This window comes from Ascidia mentula, chromosome 8 (assembly GCF_947561715.1).
Source record: "Ascidia mentula chromosome 8, kaAscMent1.1, whole genome shotgun sequence".
NCBI classification, from domain to species: domain Eukaryota; kingdom Metazoa; phylum Chordata; class Ascidiacea; order Phlebobranchia; family Ascidiidae; genus Ascidia; species Ascidia mentula.
The window spans coordinates 14,078,485-14,102,195 of record NC_138573.1 but is presented as its reverse complement, the minus strand read 5'-3'; the positions used below and the strand labels follow the sequence as shown (position 1 = coordinate 14,102,195).

The 23,711-nt window shown below is 38.9% G+C and overlaps 6 protein-coding genes across 9 annotated transcripts; 4 read left to right on the top strand and 2 right to left on the bottom strand.

Moving 5' to 3' along the window:
• Positions 1–1,030: 1,030 nt before the first annotated feature.
• LOC145911841 (uncharacterized) lies at positions 1,031–3,347 on the bottom strand. Its single transcript, XM_082999279.1, has 4 exons — positions 3,195–3,347; positions 2,854–2,962; positions 2,603–2,657; positions 1,031–2,482 (listed from the first exon to the last, which is right to left on the bottom strand). The coding sequence occupies exons 2-4, from the start codon at positions 2,925–2,927 to the stop codon at positions 2,123–2,125; spliced, it is 489 nt and encodes a 162-aa protein (XP_082855405.1). The 5' UTR covers positions 2,928–2,962; positions 3,195–3,347; the 3' UTR covers positions 1,031–2,122.
• Positions 3,348–12,601: 9,254 nt separating this feature from the next.
• On the top strand, positions 12,602–14,835 carry LOC145910144 (beta-catenin-like protein 1). Its single transcript, XM_082997167.1, has one exon. It carries the CDS (start codon positions 12,620–12,622, stop codon positions 14,486–14,488), a length of 1,869 nt encoding a protein of 622 aa, XP_082853293.1. The 5' UTR covers positions 12,602–12,619; the 3' UTR covers positions 14,489–14,835.
• A 74-nt stretch (positions 14,836–14,909) lies between these two features.
• Positions 14,910–17,163, top strand: LOC145910143 (sphingomyelin phosphodiesterase 4-like). The gene has a single exon (XM_082997166.1). The coding sequence runs from the start codon at positions 14,952–14,954 to the stop codon at positions 17,160–17,162; it is 2,211 nt and encodes a 736-aa protein (XP_082853292.1). The 5' UTR covers positions 14,910–14,951; the 3' UTR covers position 17,163.
• A 112-nt stretch (positions 17,164–17,275) lies between these two features.
• LOC145910146 (dimethyladenosine transferase 1, mitochondrial-like) lies at positions 17,276–19,257 on the top strand. The gene is made up of 7 exons (XM_082997168.1): positions 17,276–17,438; positions 17,514–17,646; positions 17,942–18,096; positions 18,180–18,288; positions 18,352–18,503; positions 18,683–18,930; positions 18,995–19,257. The coding sequence occupies exons 1-7, from the start codon at positions 17,403–17,405 to the stop codon at positions 19,227–19,229; spliced, it is 1,068 nt and encodes a 355-aa protein (XP_082853294.1). The 5' UTR covers positions 17,276–17,402; the 3' UTR covers positions 19,230–19,257.
• Positions 19,258–19,439: 182 nt separating this feature from the next.
• Positions 19,440–20,927, bottom strand: LOC145910147 (inactive hydroxysteroid dehydrogenase-like protein 1). Its single transcript, XM_082997169.1, has 6 exons — positions 20,655–20,927; positions 20,481–20,586; positions 20,255–20,423; positions 19,931–20,104; positions 19,644–19,871; positions 19,440–19,575 (listed from the first exon to the last, which is right to left on the bottom strand). Exons 1-6 carry the CDS (start codon positions 20,869–20,871, stop codon positions 19,468–19,470), a joined length of 1,002 nt encoding a protein of 333 aa, XP_082853295.1. The 5' UTR covers positions 20,872–20,927; the 3' UTR covers positions 19,440–19,467.
• A 313-nt stretch (positions 20,928–21,240) lies between these two features.
• LOC145911745 (uncharacterized) lies at positions 21,241–23,699 on the top strand. Of its 4 annotated transcripts, none has more exons than XM_082999171.1 (12): positions 21,241–21,375; positions 21,471–21,513; positions 21,650–21,803; positions 21,927–21,959; positions 22,033–22,120; positions 22,192–22,336; positions 22,453–22,492; positions 22,567–22,624; positions 22,680–22,770; positions 22,903–23,070; positions 23,226–23,349; positions 23,417–23,699. In XM_082999171.1, the coding sequence occupies exons 1-12, from the start codon at positions 21,353–21,355 to the stop codon at positions 23,602–23,604; spliced, it is 1,155 nt and encodes a 384-aa protein (XP_082855297.1). In that variant the 5' UTR covers positions 21,241–21,352; the 3' UTR covers positions 23,605–23,699. The 4 variants fall into 4 exon arrangements, with proteins under 4 accessions (XP_082855297.1, XP_082855298.1, XP_082855299.1 ...); XM_082999172.1 differs by having other exon boundaries at positions 22,030–22,120; positions 22,903–23,049; XM_082999173.1 differs by having other exon boundaries at positions 22,030–22,120; positions 23,492–23,699.
• Positions 23,700–23,711: the final 12 nt, after the last annotated feature.

The window sequence follows — 23,711 nt, the reverse complement described above, 5'->3', positions numbered from 1 at the left end:
TAAGGGAGAAAATAGGAAAGCAGAAACTTTCCTAAATGTATGGTGGGAGAGCAAGGAACAATAAATGGCCACTGGCAAAACATCCAAAGTGATTTCAACAATACCCGCTCTCTGTTTTTCGTATTCTCGCATGTACGTCCGGCACAACATAATTATGACGTCATAGTGCAGTAAATTTCAAAGTTTAGCTACCGTATTTACTCGATTGTAAGCCGCCCTCGAATGTAAGCCGCCCTCGATTGTAAGCCGCACGTTAATGTTAAAGACAAACTTAGGTGCCCTACAACAATAATTGTCAACAAATCTGTCGTTTAAAATTGTCAGATACGCTGACAACCTTGGGCGATCAAACATACTGGTACGATGGAGCGAGTTGATGGTAAATTTCATTAAAAAACAGAGCGCAGACAAAATATCTGCGTGACATTAAATTATGTAAGCCGCCCTCGAATATAAGCCGCCCTCGATCGTAAGCCGCACAAACGGTAGGTGAAAAAACTTTATAAGCCGCGGCTTACAATCGAGTAAATACGGTATTTGGATTTTATGATCACTTTCCAGAAAATGGTACTTTGCTGTTTGTAGCAAGCATTGTTTTCAATTTTGCTATTAAAATATCGTTTAAAGATGTGGAAAGACTGTAATATTTGTCCTGCTTATCAAATTTAACTGAACAATGTTTGTTGTGCAACTGTAGGATAACATCCATGTGTCTGGTAGGTATGGAAAATATTTTGTTGAGGTTTGTATTCTTAATCTGGCGTATTTGCTCTCCGGCATTTTGCTAATCTCGTAACGCAAATGCAGGCAACAGTTTGGATGGATCCGTTATTTTTCTGCTCAACATACAACGCACTTATTAAAGGTTGGTGTCAAAAGTATACTCGCAGTAACTGACTCACTCAATACGTTTATTTGTTTGAAAACACATCACAACAACGTACCAAACACGAATATGCTGCAAAATAGAAAACATTTTCTTCAAAACAGAACTGCGTAAAAAACAATACAACTGACAGTCAACCGTTAATAAGGTTGCATTATTTTGTTAGTTCGTCATGTAAGGTTGCAACTTAATTGCCAATATTTTAACAAAACAGTTTGCAATAAGGCGCGGCAAAATTGTGTGCTGCATGAAAAATCATTTACGTGCTGGTGTTATCAGCGGTTGACATCTTAAATGCTAATACGGTTTTTCCATAACGCGTTTGCGCGTTTATCTATGCACAACGTCAAACTTATCAAGGCCCCTTTTTTCTTTTCTTATAAAATCAACCACGCCCTAATATTCCCGTAAAAAGCTTTTCGTCGTTTGTGGCAATTACTTGGAAGTGATTGCTTAAACTTTATACACTGTACATTTGAAGAGGTCACATATTAAAAGATGAAAAAATTAAGTGATACTGAAAATTTCCAAGCGAGTTTTGTATGTGCAGCTTTTATGTGAATCGATCAGCAAATCACAAACAAGCATTTACACGTTTAGGATATACCGATGTTGAGATTTCCTGATTAAAATCAAGATCCCGCGCTTAGGGTTACTGCAAGGTGAAACATATAGGGTTTGGTGTTCAGTGAAAACAACTTTAGCGCGTCCTTTCCGGGAAATGGCATTTTGGCGAAACCGTCGATAAACAAGTTTTCGATGGCACAAGCAAGACGGAAGGCCACATAAGCATGAACTCGGGAAGCAATAAATATCAGCGGGATCTGGAAAATTCCTTGAGGTTGTTTCAAAGCGCCAGCACTTCGCTTTAGTGCACACAATACTATAGACTGTACTACAATCTAATAAAACCGCAAAACTGCGTCAAAGGTAAATTGTGACCTTTCGTGATATTGGCGTTGACGACCCAAGTATTTCGTCCCCAGCCAATGTTTGTTTTACAGTTTTGTGGTTTGAACGAACGAACAGTTTAAGTGCACATGGTTATATGGTGATAAACATTCCGCGATCCTATTCGCATATAAATGTTAGAAAGACGAAATAAGACAACACGATGAAAACGTACGATCTGCAAATCTATTGAAACAGGCATCAGAAGCGCTATTACCTCTTCCTATTGTCCTTCTCGTGATGGGCCACCCACGTGTAATCAACGCGCGACAAAATCTCAATCCTTTAGGCATATTTCCTTCTTGTGTAACCTCCGGCATCTCGTTCCGATATCAAACGGGCGTATAATGTTCCGCTTGAACTCTGCGCTCCACTGGACTCCCTTGGCCCTTTTCTGGCACTCTGGCGGGGCAGGTCTGCAGCTGGAACCTCAATCAGCCTCCGTCGATCCTTAATGTTGGTTAGACTCTTATTGGAGTCGACAGGTTTGATGTGTATGTTGTGTTGTAGGTTGGCGCTCGCTTCGTTAATGTCGTCCTCGTAATGCGCCTTAATAAGGAAAACTGACGTTGTAGTTTCCACCGTTGCTAGAGTATTTGGCTTGGTGGTAGCAGTGAGGGTGGTGAATGGAAACTGCGTAGATTGCTGCAAAATATGATTGGAGGCAAATTCAAAGGGTTGAAAATAAGTTATTCAATATTCTATTGCGATAGTTTTGAAATCATTTGCCGTGAAACATGAACCGATACAATCAGTGACAGTTACCTGGGTTGTGTGAACGTTTCTGTATCTGTGATTCGCTGGTCTTCGTGCGCAATACCTACATCAAGAAAAGCCATTTTGTAAAATATGTAAAACTATCTAGAAAACTCTGAGACGATGAGCATCAATAACATCCTTTGTTTTGCATTTCTTGAGTTATTTTGCTGGATATTTCTGCTGATGTAAAGCCTGATTCCTGCAGTCTTTTATGACAATTCAACTTTTATCCAAAACTAAATTATAAGGGAAAATACCTTTCCAGTTTTTCGGGCGTGCATTCATCGCGGCAACATTGCCTCACGAGACTTCTGGTGTAACGTTGTCGCATGTTGTACTTCTGTTCCAGTATGAGGCGCGTCCCCCCTAAAAATCAACACCAAATCTTAGTATTCGTGTGCTAGTGGTTGCGTGTTGGTTTCTTTAAGAAAGCGCCACTATTCCGAGTTTGTGAACAAGTTTAATTTTAACGTCGTTTCAATCAAATAAAAAATAAAACATACATATTTTCTTGTTTTTAAGCGCTCGACATGTTTGATTATGTTTGTTTAAGAAGAAAGGGGTCATGAACATCGCCAATCGTATGCAAAGTTCTTACTGTGGATTCCGCGAGGGTGACAATGCTCCAACAACTTGTTTACGAGTGATTGGCCGCAATAATGCGACCTGCGACGATGTCCACCTGCGCAAGCCCCAAAAACAACGAAAATGCAAAGCGCGAGGTAGAGCCCCTGCTGCAGAGATCCGCATAATGTTTGCAATCGGACACACTTGGGAAAACAGGTCATTTGCGTTCGTTTCAATTCCATCGTCACTGGGTAGAAGTCGGCAACTGTCCCTCAGTTTGTCGAAATAAATAAAATTGATTTCTACGTTTTCTAAACATTGCAAAATACAGCTTAAAGTTGTATGTTTTTTATATATTTTTGTAACACTGTCACATTCTTGAATACAAACAGACGGAATACGTCCATACAAATACACCCGTTTTTACATTTTGCAGTTGCAAATACCTCTTTAAGTGCATCTAAAATCGTGCAATATACATGCGGTAAAAAACAGAACGAACAGATATTAACAAACCCTCTTCAAAAAACCGAAACCGCCAAGGTCGAAATTTAAAACCTAAACACAGGCAAATGGAGGTCTGGTGCCTTACGCAGACAGATTCTGGGCGCCGACGCCCTTGCTCGCATTCTTTTATACGGGCGCACAAAAGGTCGGAACGCTAAAGGTCAAGCGGATTACAAGCCGAAGCGAACACGTTGATCATATTTTGGGGCCTCGCAGAGTGGTTGCTTGACGTTCCTACTGCAGGATATTCTTTGCTGCAATTGTGCGTTGTTATGTACATATTCACGTCACATTTGCCGTGATTTTACAGATACGTCTGGTGCAGGGGAAACTCAACGAATCTGGTCATCATGGTTCAAAACAATCAATTACCGCTGACGCAGCTACTGTTGGTCGGTCTATATGGATATTACCGAATAGCGAACAATTACCATGCCATTACAAATAAGATATTGTCCCGCCTTATCTACGGTGGAGGATTTTATGTGATTTTGCGGTTGCTACAGACATGAACCCGAAAACATGTCACCACTACATCGTTTCTGTTTCCACCGTTTTGAAAATGCACTAGCGTTAATATGAAGCGATTGAGTCACGAATGACTGTATACCAAAAATCACTCAAGAAATTGAAAAGACGTCAAGGTTTTAAGCGATTTTCCATGTGACACAAAATTAAACAGATAACATCCTTAGGGGTAAAGCGTTCCGCCAATTTAGGGCATAAGATTCGGCGGCGGTACCTTCAAAAGATCGCATCTTAAAGAAGAGATTTCCATCAATACGATAGCTAGGTGTGCCCTATAGGTGTATTGCAATCAACACAATAACATCCTATTGTTCGTAGCTCGAAAACGTTGGGAAAGTTTGAACGAAAACGCTTGATATTTTTTGAAAGTTTGGGTGCATAACAACATTAACCTCTAAAAAGAAGAATCCGGCAATTCCTTTTGTCAATGCAATGAAACCGGCCATTATTTACTTAAAAATGCGTTAAAGTCTTGTATTTGCTGTTGAAGGTTTAAAAACAGTTATTCCAAAGTCTGTAAGCTATTTACAAGCGGTGATTCCAGTTACGTCCCAACTCCCAACGTTGAATGTCGACAAATTCTGAAATTACATTTTTTCCTTTTGCACTGCTTGCGCAACACGTGACGAGTTCAAACGAATTCACGCCGAAATTCGAGCTTATCGTGAATATTCGACTTTTAAAATGGTGGAACTGTTGTAATTGAACGAAATTGTGTGCCGTCATCATAAGCAACGCTTTTTAATTAACCTTCTCTGAGTTGTGCGACTAACTTTCTTGTTGGCGTTGTCGGTCATATGGCCACCTTGGAGTGGATGATAAATCGAAAAACCACTGTGTGACGTAAAACCAAGACGGTCACGTTCGGATCGCTTTGGACGCAAAATGACCTCTGCGTTCGTGTCAATAAACGTCCACACCTGTCTCGGATGAACTAAAACCCAAGTAGTATTTGCCAACTCAGGCAAAGTCGACTTGCACGCTGGGATAAGCTGCAGATTACCCAGCGTTGGTGTTTTGCCGTTGGTCGTTGCAAGGATGTCAAAACGTTTCGTCGCGCCAAAGCATATGTAAGTCGTGTTGACTTGTTTCAGGCAAAAACACACCGATCAAAAAATTTTGACAAATATGATTACGAAACTGTTGGTTGTTATACACAGGGAAGGTTTAAGATCAGAAAATTGAGGCAAAAATCCAAAGGTGTTTTTTTGGCGGTATCTACGTTTTGCGAACGCTGCAATAATTCGTATTACTTTTGCGGTTGAGTCTGAGTCCAAAGCAGACATTGGCTGGGGACATAGTCCATTGCGGTGTGTGATGCGTGACTTTTTGCACCTATTTATCATGTGTTTGCCCTGAGCGGCATTTTGCAACCTGCAACGACCACAACCATCAGTTTGTCAAAGACTGGTCGACCCTGGCAATACTTTGCCATATGTAATACACAAAGTTCGAATTCTGAATCTGTAAACAAATTTATCACCTCTCCCATCGGCAAACACGGTTAAAATCTACAAGAGTTTTGCCATTTCATGCAAGAGATATGAAATGAAAATGATGAAAACTCTAGCAAGGATTGGTAAACATGTATGAAAGTTCTGCATTAATTATAAATAATTTGATGGGTGAACAGCATTCTTTTGTGCGTTGCGCTTTAAGTCAAAATTTGCGGTGTCTGAATAATCCGACGTCCAACTGCAACCTGCTCCATTGACCTCGAGTATTAAGCCGCCATAATTGCCACAACTATATCGGTCCGATTCTATTTCTGGATTAATTACATAGCGCCGGGCTATACTCGGCCTCAAAATCCGTAAATTCGTAGTCAAAAAAATCAGGCACGGCTGCATGGATGCCGCGTGATACAGCTTGAGAGTTCGGTGACAGTTACGGTGTGCCACACGACAAACTTCGGTGAATTTTTATCATACTTTCCTTCCGAGTAATCATTTTGGTTTTACTTAGAAAAATTTCTTTAATTATTTTGCAATCTGATTTGAAAGCTATGTTGTCACCAAATTTAGAATGTACAACATTTTTTTGTTCGCTCCAAGTACAGTATTTTTGTTGTTGCGACATTGGTTCTGGTTGCCGTGTTTAACGTAAATAAATACGTTTATTCCACGGTTAGTTTCAAAACACTTGGCAGGTACATTGTACATTGTTTTAACAGTTTTTTAACAGTATCCCACTCCATAACAGTTACCCTTATTATCAGAAGCTAGTCCATTTCTATATGAATATATGACTATTGCACGACCAGTAGATTAGAATAGGGGTCCCAAACAACCCGGCCTTAGACCGGTGCCCCTCCGCATATAAAGAAAAAGATCTACACGCTTCAGGCAAACAGCAACGAAAAACAAGTTGCTGCAACCAGTAACTGTCGCATTGTCTTTGCCCAGGCTCTTACTGATACAGCCTTGAAGGAGTTCTTTGCATTCCCTTTTTCATTATACTGTATATAAGCATCGAGAAAGCCGATCCATAAAAATGCTGCCAGCGTACAACCGGTCTGTAATAAAAATGTTTGGGGAACATCGGATTAAAATAAACATGCCCCTGTATTTTTACTTTTACCTGCTAAAGAAATAAAAATTTTATAAAATAGGGGAAATGGAAAATAAATGACATGAGTACTATTGCTCTCATGATATTGCCACCTAACATTATGCAGACGTTTCGAACACAACAGCCAGTGACAGTCAATTGTTGACCCACAACTGTAGTTAAGTTTGAAATGTCTGCATAATGTTAGTTTGTAATTTTATAACTATGGCATTTATTTTCAAGATCACAATCTCCAAATATTTTGCACTTAAGTGTGAAATGATTTTGTCAAAAGGGTACATACGCTATCATCAATGCATATTTCATACACAGCCAACTTGAAAAGCCTTTTTAAAATTAAAACTAACGTATTGAACTTTTGACAATGTATTTAAGCAAATGTAATGACTGTCAAATGGAACATAATTTTGTCATTTGGTATCCACCACTCCAAACAATTCATTTCACATTTTTTGCAAAACACAAATGCAGCCATTTCTCTGTAAATTTTTTAAACTATTTATGTCGAATAAAAGTATGTGGTACAAGCTTACAAAGTAAGATTTACTCTTAAGCTGTGTCAAAAAAGCATCTGTTTTTTGCATGAAATACACTATTATGCAAAAAAGGCGCCTAATTTGTTGTCTTACCGACGTCTGGTCGCCAACTAACCACAAAAATTACACTGAAAGGTCAAACACAATATTTTCCTGAAAGCCGATGAAATAATCTCGAAAACATGTTGCTGCTGTTGACTCACGTGCAAAGCGGGCCAAACAAAATGGTCGCCGAACGTTTGCAATGATAGACTGAGAACAACAACATGATCAACGGTAATTCTACATGAAGCATTTAGTGAATGACAGAACACTTGCAATTGAAATTGATTCCGAAAATGCTAAATATAAATTCATATATATATATATTTGATACAAAACTCGTTTACTAGAAATGCTTCAATTTATTTGTTGCTGTCTAGCATTACACACATCGTTTTGCATACAGCCCAACGCAGGGCTGATTTGAAATAAAATCACGCATATACCCTCACATAATAAAACCACCCGCTTCAGTCCATATGGCTTGTAAGCTGTCTCAAATGCCTGTCGAGGGCCGATGGGGGTGATTTTAAACCGAGGCATCAGGTCGGGCGATTTTTTCGCGCCTTCGTGAACAAATGCAATCAACCAACGTCGTTCCACGAACCCGGCTTCGAAAAACATCGGAAAAGCGGATTAGACAGACTACAAAGCGACCAACTGTCAATGCATTCCCTAAGATGAGTTCGTGACCGACTTGGTTCGGCACAACATAAGCACAGCGGAACGGATTTAGCCGCTTTTCCTAGTACGTCGTGACGAGTCGCAAAATTTGCTTTGATATTGATGTTTCTCGAAAATCGGCGACCGTGGATTTGAGACCGGGTCGTTACTGAACATTAGGCTAAAAGAGGTTCTTACGTCATCGTGGTGCCATTGGGAGCTGGAACGCTGGCAAAATACGCAGAAGTAACGAGAATGGAAATAAGGGACAATTTTACAGTTAAAACTTAAAAATAAGTTATCAAGCAAATTATGGTTCAGTATTGATGATGCAACTTGGTTAACTGCGCAGACCAGAGCTCACCAATCTTCCGTTCACTGACGTCACATTTAAACTTTCAAAGTTCGGCGGCACACCTCAACCTAAAATGTCAGGATTATGACGTCATAGAAGTCGTCTACCACAATAAATGCGGTATACCTACAGAGCTAGAGTTCAGATGCTGAGTTGTCAAACGTTTGTAACGTCAATACCGCAATTCCAAAAAATGTAAGGTTTTATAAAAAAAGTTTCTCTGCTGCATTCATACCGCGCTGGCATAGACGTTCGGTTATACAAAAAAACACACATAACAGCGAGATTGGAGCCAAACCACGAAAGTCGCTTCTAAACTTAATTAAAGTGAGCGAGGGGCGTCGTGTAAATAGATTTAAATTATATCTCTTTTATCTTTGCACTTAATCTTGTGGCATGGCGTAAGTAGGGATTCTCCTACAATAATCCCCTGTCACTATGAGGTCATAACGATTACGCCTCCTTGTTACTTGCAAACGGTTTAAAATACTTACTTTTAATGAATGCGTCCCGCGCAACATTGGCCGGGTATCTGCCGGTTGACCAACAAAAACGAAACAAATGGAGTCCTTTTCCGATCGGTTTTCAATGTGAAACGCAGTAAAATAAGCTAATTGTGACATGTTACATTGCTATAGATGGCTGTGCAGCGCCAGTAACGGATTCTATCAATGTAAACTAAGGACAGGGATTTGTTTGCATAAAACACTTTGTAAATTAAAGCAATTCTATTTCAGCATATACGGTTACACGGATTTAAACAAACTTCAAAGCTTAGCTAGAAACTCGTTGCACAATGGTGGCAGCCATGTAGAAACTGAAAGTAACAGAAAACAGTTATCCAGAGAGCGATGGTCAAGAATTCGTTCGAGGCAGGGATGGTCATTGCCGTCGGTGATGTTGCGAAATTCTTGCCCGCGATATCCTGTCTAGATCTCTGGCTTGATTAAAACATTTTGCGTACAAACACACCGGCCGGCGTTCCGCCAGCGCGTTTCGTGTTGATGCAACAGACGCTACGCAACGAATCACGTACCACAGTACGGCGCGAAGGTCGTATGGGGTTGCTGATTGTATCATTACCCCAAGAAAAGAAGTGAAAAACTCTGTTTGCAAGCGTTCGTTCGCCTAAGGGTTGTTCAAGTCAACTTTGCTTAATTTTTGCAAGGACAGATTTTGCATACACCAGCGTGAAAAGATGCGATATTGAAAAACCGTCAGATTGCAAAGGTAATACCCAATATTATTTAATAATCCGACACAGTATCGAAGGAAAGGGGTTTCATAACTCTGAATATTTACATTCGAAATATGTAAAAAAAGCAAATCCTATTAAAGTTGCTATGTATACCAGCAATACGTTTGAATCAAAAGCGATCCTAGTTATCGAAATCTCTGATTTCCGGCGCGGAAGTGTGGACAACAGACCGTCTATTGTGCCACTTCAACCCGGTAAAACGCTCCTTCCAGGAAAAAGATTGAAGCGTTCGTCACGGTTAGGAAAGTCTCATTTTCGATTGGAAATCAAACGTCGCATCGTCTCTGTTTTTTCTGATAACAGCTTCACAGCATTGCTGCAAAATTAGTCAGCCTCTGGCTACGTGAGCAAGCGGTTGTCAGGTTGTGATAATCTGCCTTAATTAAGCGCTACCGCCTAAACCGGCATCTTAGGATTTTGGCGGCAAGCAGTGTTAACGTAATAGTTTTGACGGATGTCACAGCGATTGAAATAACGCCCCACCTTTGACATTTGCCCGATCACGTTTCTAAAACGCGCTGGAGTTTATCCACAATTATCGCCATTTTTACTGCGGTGAAATATTTAACCCGGTGATATTGTTTACAGGCCAACAAATATTTCTATAAACAATCGGTTTATTGGTTTCCAAACATACAGAAAAATATGACCCCGCTTAACAACCAATGTATCAAGATATTAGTATATTGACAAGGTGTTAGAGCTCGCGAAAAAATAATTTGAATATTACGGACAGAAAATCATTAGTCCAAGCGTTAGACCAATAATCAATGCCCGTACAATAGGACATATCTATCTGTATGAATTTAAATACTTAACTTAATACTCGTTTATGTATGATAGGTGAGTTGTACACATATCTTATTACCTTTTCATGGAAATCACACTAGCCTATATACAGTGGTGGGATTCAGCCGTTTCGCACCGCGGTTCTATAGAACCGTCTCACGAAAATTTTATGAGATCAGCGAACCGGTTAGCATTACTGGTTACTGTCAATGGATTTTTGTAACAGAACCGGCTGAAAAATATGACTTTAATTTGTGATAGAACCATCTGACAAAAATTTGATTCCCACCACTGCCTAGGCTATCTGACGCATTTGTTTAGAAACAAAGATACAGTATAGAAAAAAAAATTAAAAACGAAATGATGTTTTAGGGGTGTGAGTAACGGAAGCTTAATTTTCCATATTCTGCTCCGACAAGCCACAGAAAAGGGGCTGTGATATAATTAATTGCGATGCCAACCCTACCTTTTAATGGACACGTGATATAGGCACGATCGCGAAAGGTCTTTGGAAATAGGCTGCTTGTTCCTGCATTAAGACGAGATAGGAGCATGCTTTATTTCAACAAAACCCAGTCGGTGATGTATTCCGGCCCTTTACAAGAGTTGGCATTTTGTTATTGTTGATCCATGTATAATTGTCAAGCAATTAAAAAGAAATGAAACAAAATTATCAAATGTTTTTTGTCACTTTTTTCACGCGTCCGGGATGTTGGTGTTAAGTTTTTTTTTTGTCAGCTATAAGAAAAAAAAAACAGGCTTAAATGTTTTGGATTTTAAAGAATTTAGCCTATATTCCGTAAGTAAGAGACCATATGGACTCAAAAATAAGGTCATCAGCGATACTTACTTATAAAATCGTTTGTTTGTCTTGGCACAACACATATATCGCAGATAACTCTGTTTGAGTAAATATCTTTTTTTGGTCTTTGCCTTGCAAGTTTGACAGTGCAGAAATTGGATGATCGATGACACAGCCGCAGTGAGTCATGTACGCCTCTCGGCCAACTGCCTAATTTTTTCTCCAAACTGTCTCTCTGTGGGATTCACTGGAAAACAGTTTAATCCAAATAAACGGTTTATTATCTGACTTATGGTAGAAAATTCCTGGCCGGCGAATGGGTTGTTTAATCTCAGTAATAAAGTTAATATAGAATTGAATGAACACAGGCCGACGCTTAGCAGACTGATCTGAAAATGCAAATGCACCGCGGTTTTTCACGAGCATGGCCATAACAGCGACACAAACTGGAAGAGACAAAGTTCAAAATGTTTTGTTTTTAGTCATGTATTGCTGATGGACTTTTTAATTCATCGGCTCCCTGGATTCGCAAATGCGGAATGCTATCTTTGTTAAATTATCGGCCATAAGAAGTGTCAGGTTAAATTCCCAGACATTACTGCAATTTTTGCCATCGCAGATTCTGTTCACCAAAATATCCGGAAAAATCAAGTCGTATGGCAACCATTCACTTCTATGCAAAAACTGGGATTACCTTGCAGCACGAAAATTTGGAGAGAGTGAGAATTTAACAATATTCTCTATCGCCCGTTAGTGACGAAATTATAGGCGTGCGACGCTTCATGTTGTGTTAAAATGAAAGCCCGCCACAAATATTATTTTTGATTTAGTTTTGGGAGTGTATTACGATTAAATGATTTTCTTTTAAATCAGCCTACAGAAAAGGCTACCTTACAGTAAATGTATTTCGACAATAAAGTGCGAGGTATCAGTTCAGTCAGGGCGGAAAAATGCTGGGCCCGTTTCGAAAAGACACTTTTCTGGAGATGATATGCCCAGCAGGATGTCTGTTGCGGTGACCTTGTTTTCCTGGTGTTATTTTGACATAGTTAAGAACAATTATTCACTAGATCCGGATGGGGTATTTCTTCGATAGTGCGTAAGTTCGCACAGAGACGTCACATGGACGTAATTGGCGGAACTTCACTCCACCTTTGTGGTTGTGGTGACGTAATTTAGGGTTTCTAACAACATGATGATGTCTAGCACATAATTATGTACTAAACCTGGTAAATCTTTAAATGTTTGTGAGGTGCCATATGCAATTTATGCCACTTTCTGTGAGGCTTGCACACAATAGTTTTATGTGACACAAAATTATACCTTGGGTGGTATTTAGGTATATTTACTCTGGTACTATTTATTACACATCATATTTTCAAAGCTAATGCTTTAAGTTGTAACAATGGATGTTGGGGAGTTGTTGTCGTTTAAACCTGTGGTAAATGCAAAAAGGGACCTTGATGATGCTGCAGAGAAACCAAGGAAAAAGCAAAAACATGGTGGAGGGGGCAGTCGAAGCCAGTTTGCTGATAAAAGTATGGAAAAGGATTTGGACACATTTTTTGGAAATGCAAAGCAAAAAGTGGCTGCTGAAAATAGACATAAAAAGAAAGGTAGACTGCAGATTGAAAAAATTTCATCTGAGAAAAAGATGACTCAGCGAAAACAGGCATCAGCTGAAGTTCCATCTCAAACACTGGAGGAGGAGGACCTAAATGTTAAAGATGAAACAGAAGAAGAACGTCAGATGAAACTCCTTGAAATGTGGGAGGAAAAAGTCCAAAAGGGCTCTGGTGAAAATGTTGATGTGGAAGAGTATGACGATCAAAAAGTGAAGAAACTGATCCTTTCCTTTGAGAAGAAGGTTTTTAAAAACCAGGAAATGCGAATTAAGTTCCCTGACAACCCAGAGCGTTTCATGGAGTCAGAGTTGGACTTGAACGATGTCATCACAGAAATGAAAACATTGGCCACCATGCCAGATCAATATCACTACCTGGTAGAACTGAGGTCTGTGAACTCCCTATTAGCCCTTCTAAATCATGCCAATACTGATATTTCAATTGCAGTGGTTGACCTTATGCAGGAGCTCACTGATGTGGACGCAATCACAGAAAATGAGGAGGGTGCTGAAATTCTCATTGACGCACTAATGGAGGAACAAGCTGGCTCTTTGATTGTACAAAACCTTGAAAGGTTGGATGAAACTGTGAAGGAAGAAGCCAATGGCGTTTACAACTCTCTATCTGTGGTGGAGAACATACTTGAAATAAAGCCAACTCTTGGTACCACCTTTGCACAGCAAGGTCTGCTAACATGGCTGTTGAAAAGAGTCAAGGCAAAAATGCCATTTGACTCAAACAAATTGTATAGCTCAGAAATCCTGTCCATTCTTCTGCAGGACTATGATGAAATACGACAACAAATGGGAGAACTAGATGGTATTGACGTTTTGCTGCAACAGTTGGCAAACTTTAAAAGACATGACCCAAAAGGCTCAGAAGAAATTGAGTACATGGAAAACCTGTTTAACTGCTTGTGTTCCTCTTTGTTACTGGCAAATAATCGTGAACGTTTTCTCAATGGCGAAGGTCTGCAACTGATGAACCTTATGATGCGGGAAAAGAAAATGTCACGAAATAGTGCACTGAAGGTTCTGGACCATGCTATGAGTGGTAAGGAAGGGTCAAGTAATTGTGCCAAATTTGTGGATATTCTTGGTCTCAGAACACTGTTTCCCATTTTTATGCGTCCACCAAAAAAGAATAAAAAACTCGGATCTTCAACGAAGGACTTTGAGGAGCACAGTGTGTCCATAGTTGCATCAATGCTGCACAACCTAAAAGGGTCACAAAGACAGCGCCTTATAGCGAAATTTTCAGAAGGAGATTTTGCAAAAGTGGATCGACTATTGGAGCTTCACTTTAAATACTACAACAGAATTCAAGCAGTGGATAATAGACTTGAAATAGAAAAGACAAAACTCATAAAACAAGGAGAGAATGTCGAAGATCTCGAAGAAGAATTTTACTTGCGCCGCTTGGAGTCTGGTCTCTTTACTTTGCAACAAACTGACTACATCATTGTGGACATATCTGCTTCGGGATCGCCCCAAATCAAACAGCGGGTTTTGCAAATCCTAAACTTAAGGGGAGGCTCTGTTAAAAGCATCAGAACTATAATACGGGAGTATGCTGGAAACATGGGAAATGACAATGACACAGCTGAAGATGATCAACAGAGAATCATTGCACTGGCAGATAAATTTTAAGTTTTTGCATCATCATGCAACTTTCATTTGTGTAGATCTGTATTGTGTTGAATGACATACATGTGATAAATATGTATGTTGATAAGGAATATATAAAAGGTGGGATATAATTATGTATCGGAAAGAAATTCAACCAGTCTTGTGTGTTGGTATGTTTTCTGCTGCATATATTTCATTGTTGTGTTAAAATTGCATAGTGTTGGGCTTGTGTTCCACAGTAAAACAATCTGCAAACCAAAATTTCACTTAAAATCCCTTTATTTCCTTATATATATTTAGTAAATTGACTACAGTTTTCAAACAAATAAACCAAAAATACTTTCAGTTAATTGCAGTTAAAAAGTTGCATGTTCCTTCTTATCATCTGACTAAAATCATTTTGTAGGTATGTGGTTAGGGCAATAAATACACTGGGTTAAATAGTTCATATACAATTCAGTTACAGCTTCATTGGAAATCAGTGATGATGCAATCGCCAGAGAATGGGAATGGATTTGGTGCCGTTCTGTCGAAGGTCAACCTGCTGGAGAAATGCGCAGATTTGACAAAGATTATTGAAAAATCAAACATCAAAGTCCTTCACCAGAACTTTGCTACATTGGTGCATCAAATTTTTTCTGTGTCATCTCCAGGCTGGAACATTCACCAAATTAACCCAAGGACCAGATGCGCGGAGTACAACTGCATTAAGGAGTTCCTTGGTATTCGGGGACCGATGCTGCAAATGGTTCATAAACTGCAAAGCGACTTCACTAGTCTGTGGTATGAATTTCCAGTCACATTTTTACCACCCTCCGTTGATGCTGGACCTGAAACACTGGCGCATAGGGGACAGCGGGGTAACATGTTTCTCGGGCCCTGGCAATTCACTGTTGGTTCAACAATGTTCAAGGGTCAGACTTGCCTCCGACTGTCTGCATTTGAGTTTTATTTCTACCATTTTGCAAGGTTCATAGTAAACCCCCCAATGTCACCCCCTGTGCAACAACCCTTTATGGGTAACTTACAGTCCACAACATCGTCTGATGAAAATGCCTACAGTATGTTGCTTGATGCTTATCTATTTTATTTTCTTCCTTTGGATGGACCATGTCCGTCGTCTGTACACACTTCCACTTCACCCAAAGAACCAATTGCTCAGGCATCCCATTGGTTCGCTCCAGTTACTGGAATGCTGAGAAAATCACCTGCAAAAACAGTCGGTAGTTTGGGTGTCACACAGAATGAAATCTGGCGTTCAGACATCCTTGTACACATTTTAATAGAGTTCTGGCTTGGCCAGTCTGCTACCAAAGAACGTGGAAAACTTTTATCTGAGGAATTGGTCAGTTCAGTAAGACGCTTGGTGAAGCACATTCACCACTTTTCCAATGCAAGCAGTTTTCCACTGCAGTACTCCAGCCTCAATGACTCTGTGATGGAACAATTCAAACTGAAAATAACTTCAAATTGCTTGCAGCCAAAGTTGTTTGAATTTCTCCTTTACTGTTTTGAAGTGTGGCCTTTAAATGCCAGTTTTCGAATTGTTTTGGAGACTTGGCTTAGTTACATTCAACCATGGAGATATACAGATATATCTGCCCCAGTGAACAATGCAGACATGCGATTAAGCTCGAGCAGAGAAATTGCCAATGCGTGGTTCAACTTCATCCAACAGAACTTATCATTTTACACAAGGCTTTTGATTGATGTGTTGAGTCGTTTTCTGCGCACTGACTTGAGTAACCATATGAACTCTTTGCTGTTGTATCGAGTAGCAAAAATCTTTTCTCAACCCAATTTAATGCAAATGGTTGAAGAGGCAGAAGGCGAATTCGAGAAGTCATTTCGTCATTTACCGGGCAGTTACCTTGGTTCTCCTGGCATGCTAAGTAGCAGAACCCAAGTCATGTACTCTGAAGAACTGCCAAATGTAGTCAAACAATTACTTATTGCATGCAAACAGGCTTTAGCTTCATTACAAAAAAGTAAAGAGCACCATAGTTCAGATTTCAGCAGTAAAGTGTTGAAAATGATTGGCCTGGAGTCTTTATCTGAGGTCGGGCATTTGACTGGTTCCGATGCTGCCTCAAGAAAATGCATACAACAGCTTCAAGATGCAATAAAGATGTTATCGGAACTGTTTGAAATACCCATCCCTGACCTAGATGAGAGTATGTCCTCATCAATTGGGGATAAGGCCAATCCGCTGGGCCCAGATGCAGCAGATTGTTTTGTGGATGAGCAAGGTCATGTCCAGTTAACGGATCTTGGCAAGTATCAGATGATAAACAACATCAGAAAGTTACCAATTTATCCTAAATGTGACCCTGAACTTCAGCCAATAAGAAGTTACGAGAATGCAGCCCTTGTTAGATATCTGTATAAAGTTTCGGTTTGCCTGACAAAGAGGTATGGCAAAAAAATTGACAAACTGTGTGAGCGACGAGATTTTGTGGGCAAATTTTCGCGATTTTATTTGCTTCCCTTCACAGACTGCAAAAGTCCTGCTGCAAAGCAACATGTTGAACCCCGTGTCAGTTTAAGGTTTTTAGCAAATTACCGAACAATGTTTTATTTGCTCTTGTATTTTTCATTGTCTAGCCTCTTGGGCTATAACAAATTAATGTCCTTGTTTTATTTGGTTTGTATAGTGTGTACGTACTGTGTCATTCGTGTACTTGCTCACGAATAATTTGCGGCAACATGGTTATTGCTATGTTCTAAAATTACTGACAATTAAAAGAACTTGTTTCGATTTTTATGGTAGAATTTGAGATATATTGCAAAAAAAAATTTTTATGTGTTATCCATTTAAATATTGTTTTAAATATGGTCAATAATGCTGCAAAAGTGGAAAAGTTACATATATACTTACAAGTGTCGGTAATTGTTTTTAGTGTTTGTGGAATAGAGTTTTTCTGGAGAAAATGCAATGAAGATTAAGACAAGGCTGCTGCAACAGGCAAAGGTAATTAAAGTTGGATAACCCTGGTGTGCAGTCAATCCAAATAAAAATCATGTAAATTGTGTTAATGTGTTTCAGCTTGCGGTGGATAAAAAGGTTAGCTCAGTTCCTCTTCCTCCACTGGCCACTGTACAGGAATTGGTGAAATTGTACAACGTAAAAGCAACTAAACACCTTTCACAAAACTTTTTGTACCACCCATCGGTTGTCAGTGAGTAATATTATTAACACCCAAAAAAGTACACAAATATTGCTTACTCCCAAATTAGTTTAAAAAATAAGAAGCAAACCAAAATGAAGGTTGAAGTGTTAAAATAAAGTGATTGTGCAATTTAATTTAAAAATTAACTTTAAAAATTCTTTGAAACATGCAGTTTGAGTGGATGCAATATTGATTGATTGCAATATACTTGATTGTTTTCAAAGATGTGTCCAGGGCTATGTGGCATTTATTAACAGTTGTGAAGACATTACTACACTGAACAAGTGTTTTTTTATTTCAAAAGATCGATTTGCTGCAGCTGCGGGAAAAAGGTTACATGGATGTCATGTTTGTGAGGTCGGTCCAGGTCCCGGATCAATTACGCGGGCGATTCTGTTGAGAAATCCAGATTCATTAACAGCTGTTGAAAAAGATGCAAGATTTATTCCAATGCTGAAGGTGGGACAGTTAAAAACACCTTGTTATCATAATGTAATCGACAAAGAAGTGTGATGACCCTTGACAACAATTGTCAATTGCAGTATGTACGCGATGTTTCTGATTGCAAATTAAAGCTTGTTCATGGAGATATACTTCAGTATGATATAATGCAGGCATTTCCAAAAGAGTTAGCACGGGAATGGAAAGAAGGTGCATTTAATTTTTTATGTTAATACGCCTGGCTTGCATTTAAATTGTTGTTTCATTTTGTAGACTCGCCTCCATTTTTTATAATGGGAAATTTACCTTTTAACATTTCACTGCCACTACTTTTTAAACTGTTCGATCACATGTCAAAAAAATCATGGGTGTACTCCCTAGGAAGAATACCGCTTATCGTTACTTTGCAAAAGGAGGTGGCAGAGGTGGGTACATACTTGTACATGGAAATATTTGAGAGCAGCACCTGATTTGTTTTGAACTGTAGTTTAAATGTCATGAAAGTATTTCATAAAGTTAGACAGTGCTGTATACAAACTACCAATTGCTGGTAATAATGATATAACACCTATCCAACATGCCAACTAGTTCAACATATTTTTAGAGAATGTGTGCTCAACCAATGGAGAGACAACGGTCCCGATTATCTATAACTACGCAGTACCTTTGTGATGTATCGGAGTTGTTCACAATACACAGAGAATCATTTGTTCCCTCTCCTAAAGTGGACGTTTCAGTTGTAAAAATTGTGCCCAAGAAGGTTTTCGACATTGATCTGCCGTTCTACAGTGTCGATCATGTGGTAAAACATGTGATGCATTTTCGTCAAAAAAAATGTTCTTTCGGTGCAGCGTAAGTACATATATATATGTAGGTTTTAAATAATCATATTTTTGAATTGCTTGTTTTGTTACAGTTCACTTTTTCCACCCAAAAGGGATGATCTTGTGACAAAAATGTTTGAATCCTCTGGTGTAAATCCAAACACAAGGCCATGGGAATTAACTATGGGACATTATCGCGACTTATGCTATGCATTTGAAGAAATTGCAGAAACCATTCCACAATTGAAACTGCTGGACACTTATCAAATTAAGCATTGGCTCAAATACTTTGACGAAAATGGAGAACCTCTACCCAATTCGGCATAAAAAAAACATGACTGAGATTTTGGGGTTGTAGATTTTTATTGCACATGCCAGCAAATAAAAAAACAAACACAGTAAGGTGAAAGTAGCCTGATGAAATAATTGCATGAGATATCTGCTGTCCATTACACATGCGATAATTGTTGATTTTGGCAAGATAAAAGCATTAGTTCTACGCAAGATTTCCTGAATTAGTGCAAATAGCAACTTTTGTCAGCAACAACACTGCATGAAGACAAATTTAGTCAGACTTTTTTATGTGGGTCTCTCCTTCAGATCTTAGGCAACTGTGCAGCCAGTGTCCAATATAAATCGACACAAACCTTGGAGGGAGTAACATGGCAAATCTCTAAAACATAAAAAGCAAACTTGACAAATGCAGTGAAACTTGTGAATCAAAATATAACAATAATCAACCTGAATGGTATGTGGAAAATAACCACAGTTTCGCTGATAACACCCAAAGGTTTTTACTGCGTGTTTTACATAAGTCTCCGGTGAAGGTGTAAAAATGCTCATCATTTGAAGAGAAGGTGAATAAGCTGTCATCCTAGTTGCAACATACATCGGTGTAAGAGATTGAACATGCACACCAAGGGGCGACAGCTCATAATACAGAGAATTGGAGAAGTGGTCAACAAACTCCTGCAGAAGATATGAATATGTACAAGCTTGGAAATTGCAGCATACAAAAAGTACTTTACTTTACTAGCAGAATACAATGCTATCAAAGGAGTGGGGAACAAAGCTGCAGAGGAGGACATGTTCACTATCAGCCCCTTTTTTCTTCTAATCATTCCTGGCAATACTGCATGTGTGATCGACACCATACTTTTCATGTTTACATCCACCATCGATTGAGCATTTTCTTTACTAACCTTCAATTACAAAAACTATAAATATGAAGCATTGACAAAATTTCCTTTTATCTAAAATAAAATGCCATACATAGAGGATTCATCCAGCAAGTCCCAAACTTTTCTAGTATACATAAAGCTCCTATATTTCATAGGGTGATTGTGCATTACCTCAGCAAACGTCATGGGGTGATCATAATGCATGCCAACATTATTAATTAGAATACCAATTTCCAAACCATCTAAAGTATCCTGTATTAATTTCGTATCATTTGGCGAGAAGTTGGAAAAGTTGCTCTCTATGATTACAGTGCGGACACCATACAGGTTTTCAATAAACCTGAAATAAATTAATATTGGTTAGCCCAAACTTACTTAAGCATGTAATGTTATTTACCTTGCTTGGGTTTCTAATTTGCTTTTACAGCGTGAAATTAATACAATGTTAAGTCCCTTTGAAGCCATGGCGTGGACAAACGCTTCTCCAATGCCTTGAGTGCAACCTGCATTTAGTTTTCAACATATTAAACAACAAAAAATCAGTTGCGGCAAACATTATTTTTGTTTTTACCAGTTACTACTGCCCATCTTCCATACTTTTGGACAAAATTTTGCTTTAAACGGCAGCATTTGAGGCATTCAACAGCAAACGCTCCAATCTTAACAGTAATCCTTAGTGTATACCACGCACCAACCAGAATTAACGCGTTTGTAATAGTGGCTTGAAATGTTTTGACATCACCAGCAATTTGATTTAAAAGCAAATCTAAGGAATCTACCACGGCCATTTTCAAGAAAAGCGCGCTTCCTGTCTTTCAGCAAAAAAAATTATAATTTCCGTAAAGGCCCGATCCAAGCAAAAATTTCCCCCAAACCAAATTACTACAGGTCAGTGTTTTTCATTTTTTTTTTTTTTGACTTTGTAGTTTCTCTCTCGTCACAGCAGTCTGTTATCTTCGTGAAAAAAAATCTGCAAACATTTAAAAATATTTCCTTGCATTTTACAAGACGCACGAAAACATATTGTTTGGCAAAGGTTTAATTTTTTTAGGGAGAACTAACACTAAAATCCGTATGGAAACATTGATCTCATTTGATTTAAGATGTAAACAAACATTTTTAATCGAAGAATAAACTATGCGTTTTTACGGTGTATTTCGTTTTCAAAAATAGACTGGCGATTGTTAGAAATGCCCTAATCCTTGTTTCAGATCAAATAATTCAATTGTCACTTTAGATGTTGCATTTGTAGGAAAAATATCAAGCAGTATGAACTGGATGGGCAAAGCCAGGTAAAACAGTCATGTTTGTTGTCCGACCCACTCAATATTACATGACTTGTTACAGTTATGTAAATCAATTCCTTGTTTAAACTATGTTGTTACAGAGGCGATGCACGTTCGTTCAACAATGAAAAACAACGTCAAAAGGTATAACTGTTCTTGAGATTTTTGAAATCTGTTCGCTGTTGTCTTGGAACATATACGTTTTCTTAAATAACCACCTGTCTGCACAAAACGATATAAAGAGTAGGCTACTTTTGTCAGTTCTCTGTTATATTTTTAGGATTTTTTTGAAAGAAAACAACTACTAAAACAACAGGCCATTGCAAAGAAATCGAGAAAACGCACAAAATCTCACGAAAAAACTCAGGATATAATGAACTTGTCCCAGGTGTCAAGAACTATTCGAAGCTCATTTGACAAGTCCGACACAAGAGGTAGAATAACACAGGGGGCAAATTTACTGCAGAATAACTATTGTTGACTTTTTATCAATGATAAATTTGCAAAGTACTGAACTCCTTTTTAATTGTTTTCAAATATATTGGTTTCTGATTTAGATGGTGAAATAGAGAAGAAACGACACTCGGATCGTAAGTACAGACGTGAAACGCTCTGCTTATGTATTGCAACATTGTAACGGTTAATGTAATTTTATCACAGCAGGCAACGAGTTACATCACCAACCCAAGCGAAAAAGACAAAAGTTTCATCGTTTGAACCCAGAGATTCATTCCCGATGCACAACTGAAAGGTGACTGTAGCTCGCTTACAGATTTTGTCTCGTGCAAGCCAACACGGTTACTATATTTGTCTGTGTTTCAGTGACCCTGGCTTCTTTCCAGAGGCAAGGTCATTACATACTGGTGGAGTGGACAATGTTCGTCGCCTTCCGTCCTATCAATCGACTCCGGTTGGAGCAAAAAGCGATTGGATGAGCGACCGCATTGGCCGCCTTACCTCATCTAAGGTTCGATAAAAGTTTTGTTTAACAAATTGAATGATATACTTTTTTAAACACCTTAAGCCGGTGATTTTCTTTGCTAAAATTTTGTAAATATCAACAAAAAAATACAATGTTTGCAGAGGAGCCCTTGGAATTTTACATCAATTTCTAATTTCTTGGGTAAGTTTCTATTCTAAACTGTGTTTCTATAACTTCTGATGCCGATATACGCAATAAGCATTGTTACTTTTTAGAAGAGCAAGAGGTTGAACATTCTCGTCTATCACCAATTCCGCAGCATGGTTTAGAGAGGTATCCATTCATATCTTATAGATATTGCTACCTGTTGATATTGTGAAATACGCAGATATTCTAAATTGCCCTCCAACAAGAACGACATGCCTTTTGCGAAAAAAGAGTACCCCGCTGATGACGTAGTGGTCGAATATCCCATACCTGTAAGAAATGTATTTGTCGCTTAATTAAAATATGTTTTGCATGAAACAATCGGCAAATGATTTGTATGCTGTCAAATGCGTTGCAACATGCATCAACAAAATTCTCCTGCTGGGGTTACTTGCTTTTCTCAGGACAAACCCGTACTATTGTACGGAGATGAAGACCCATATGAAGATGGGAAGTTGGGCCACTTTGCATCATCGCTGCAGCAAGAGCAGTGCGCCCATGAACCTAAATACGATCATCCAGAAATGAACGTTTCTTCTTTACCAGCAGATGTAAGGGAATGCGATTATCAGGTATATGCGGGGTATTATTTACTGTGTGAATAATTGTTTTGTTTATTTATTTGCTTAATTTCGCTCATGTTGGATCACAACGACCATTCTTGACCTGCTCCGCCGGGTCCAGATCCACCACACATTATCTTACACAACCTATATTATATTGACAGACACATGGTAGAAGCTCAATGGACTCCCCACCCACATATCTTTCATCCGGTATCGGCGAAAGTGGATTTCTGGCTGACATTTCCGAAAAAGAGGCATCAATTGCTGATTTAGAAGACCTACGTAGTGAGATATCTATTTTAGATAAAGTTCAATTTAAAAAAAGGCCCACCGCTACATTTTGTTTGAACAGGAAAGCTGTCGAACGAATTTTCACGATCCAACGGAATGGTCACTTGTTCACCTTCATCCTGTCGTGTTTCTCCAGCTCTAAAAATGATGATTGATATGGCAACCAGTCCAATACGTTTCAAATTGGCAACAGCTGCAACGCAAACTGACTTGCGACCTCTGCTGAATGCGAAAGAATCCGTAATCTAAAAAACGTCAAAGCCGGCGAAACTTGCTTTCCAAATTCTTGTTATTTTGCTTGGTTGGTTTTTAGTTTTCCTTTCTTATTATTATATGGTAACGGTTTTGTGTGCAAT

Coding starts and splice junctions, on each gene's coding strand:
- LOC145911841 (XM_082999279.1), bottom strand. CDS start 2,927: ATGCGACAACGTTACACCAGAAGTCTCGTGAGGCAATGTTGCCGCGAT. Junction 2,658..2,853: donor ACGCCCGAAAAACTGGAAAG/GTATTTTCCCTT, acceptor TTCTTGATGTAG/GTATTGCGCACGAAGACCAG. Junction 2,483..2,602: donor GAAACGTTCACACAACCCAG/GTAACTGTCACT, acceptor CATATTTTGCAG/CAATCTACGCAGTTTCCATT.
- LOC145910144 (XM_082997167.1), top strand. CDS start 12,620: ATGGATGTTGGGGAGTTGTTGTCGTTTAAACCTGTGGTAAATGCAAAA.
- LOC145910143 (XM_082997166.1), top strand. CDS start 14,952: ATGATGCAATCGCCAGAGAATGGGAATGGATTTGGTGCCGTTCTGTCG.
- LOC145910146 (XM_082997168.1), top strand. CDS start 17,403: ATGAAGATTAAGACAAGGCTGCTGCAACAGGCAAAG. Junction 17,439..17,513: donor GGCTGCTGCAACAGGCAAAG/GTAATTAAAGTT, acceptor AATGTGTTTCAG/CTTGCGGTGGATAAAAAGGT. Junction 18,504..18,682: donor TGCAAAAGGAGGTGGCAGAG/GTGGGTACATAC, acceptor ACATATTTTTAG/AGAATGTGTGCTCAACCAAT.
- LOC145910147 (XM_082997169.1), bottom strand. CDS start 20,871: ATGGCCGTGGTAGATTCCTTAGATTTGCTTTTAAATCAAATTGCTGGT. Junction 20,587..20,654: donor AAGATGGGCAGTAGTAACTG/GTAAAAACAAAA, acceptor AACTAAATGCAG/GTTGCACTCAAGGCATTGGA. Junction 20,105..20,254: donor ACCCCATGACGTTTGCTGAG/GTAATGCACAAT, acceptor TTGTAATTGAAG/GTTAGTAAAGAAAATGCTCA.
- LOC145911745 (XM_082999170.1), top strand. CDS start 21,353: ATGAACTGGATGGGCAAAGCCAG. Junction 21,514..21,649: donor ATGAAAAACAACGTCAAAAG/GTATAACTGTTC, acceptor TTATATTTTTAG/GATTTTTTTGAAAGAAAACA. Junction 23,071..23,225: donor TAAGGGAATGCGATTATCAG/GTATATGCGGGG, acceptor TTATATTGACAG/ACACATGGTAGAAGCTCAAT.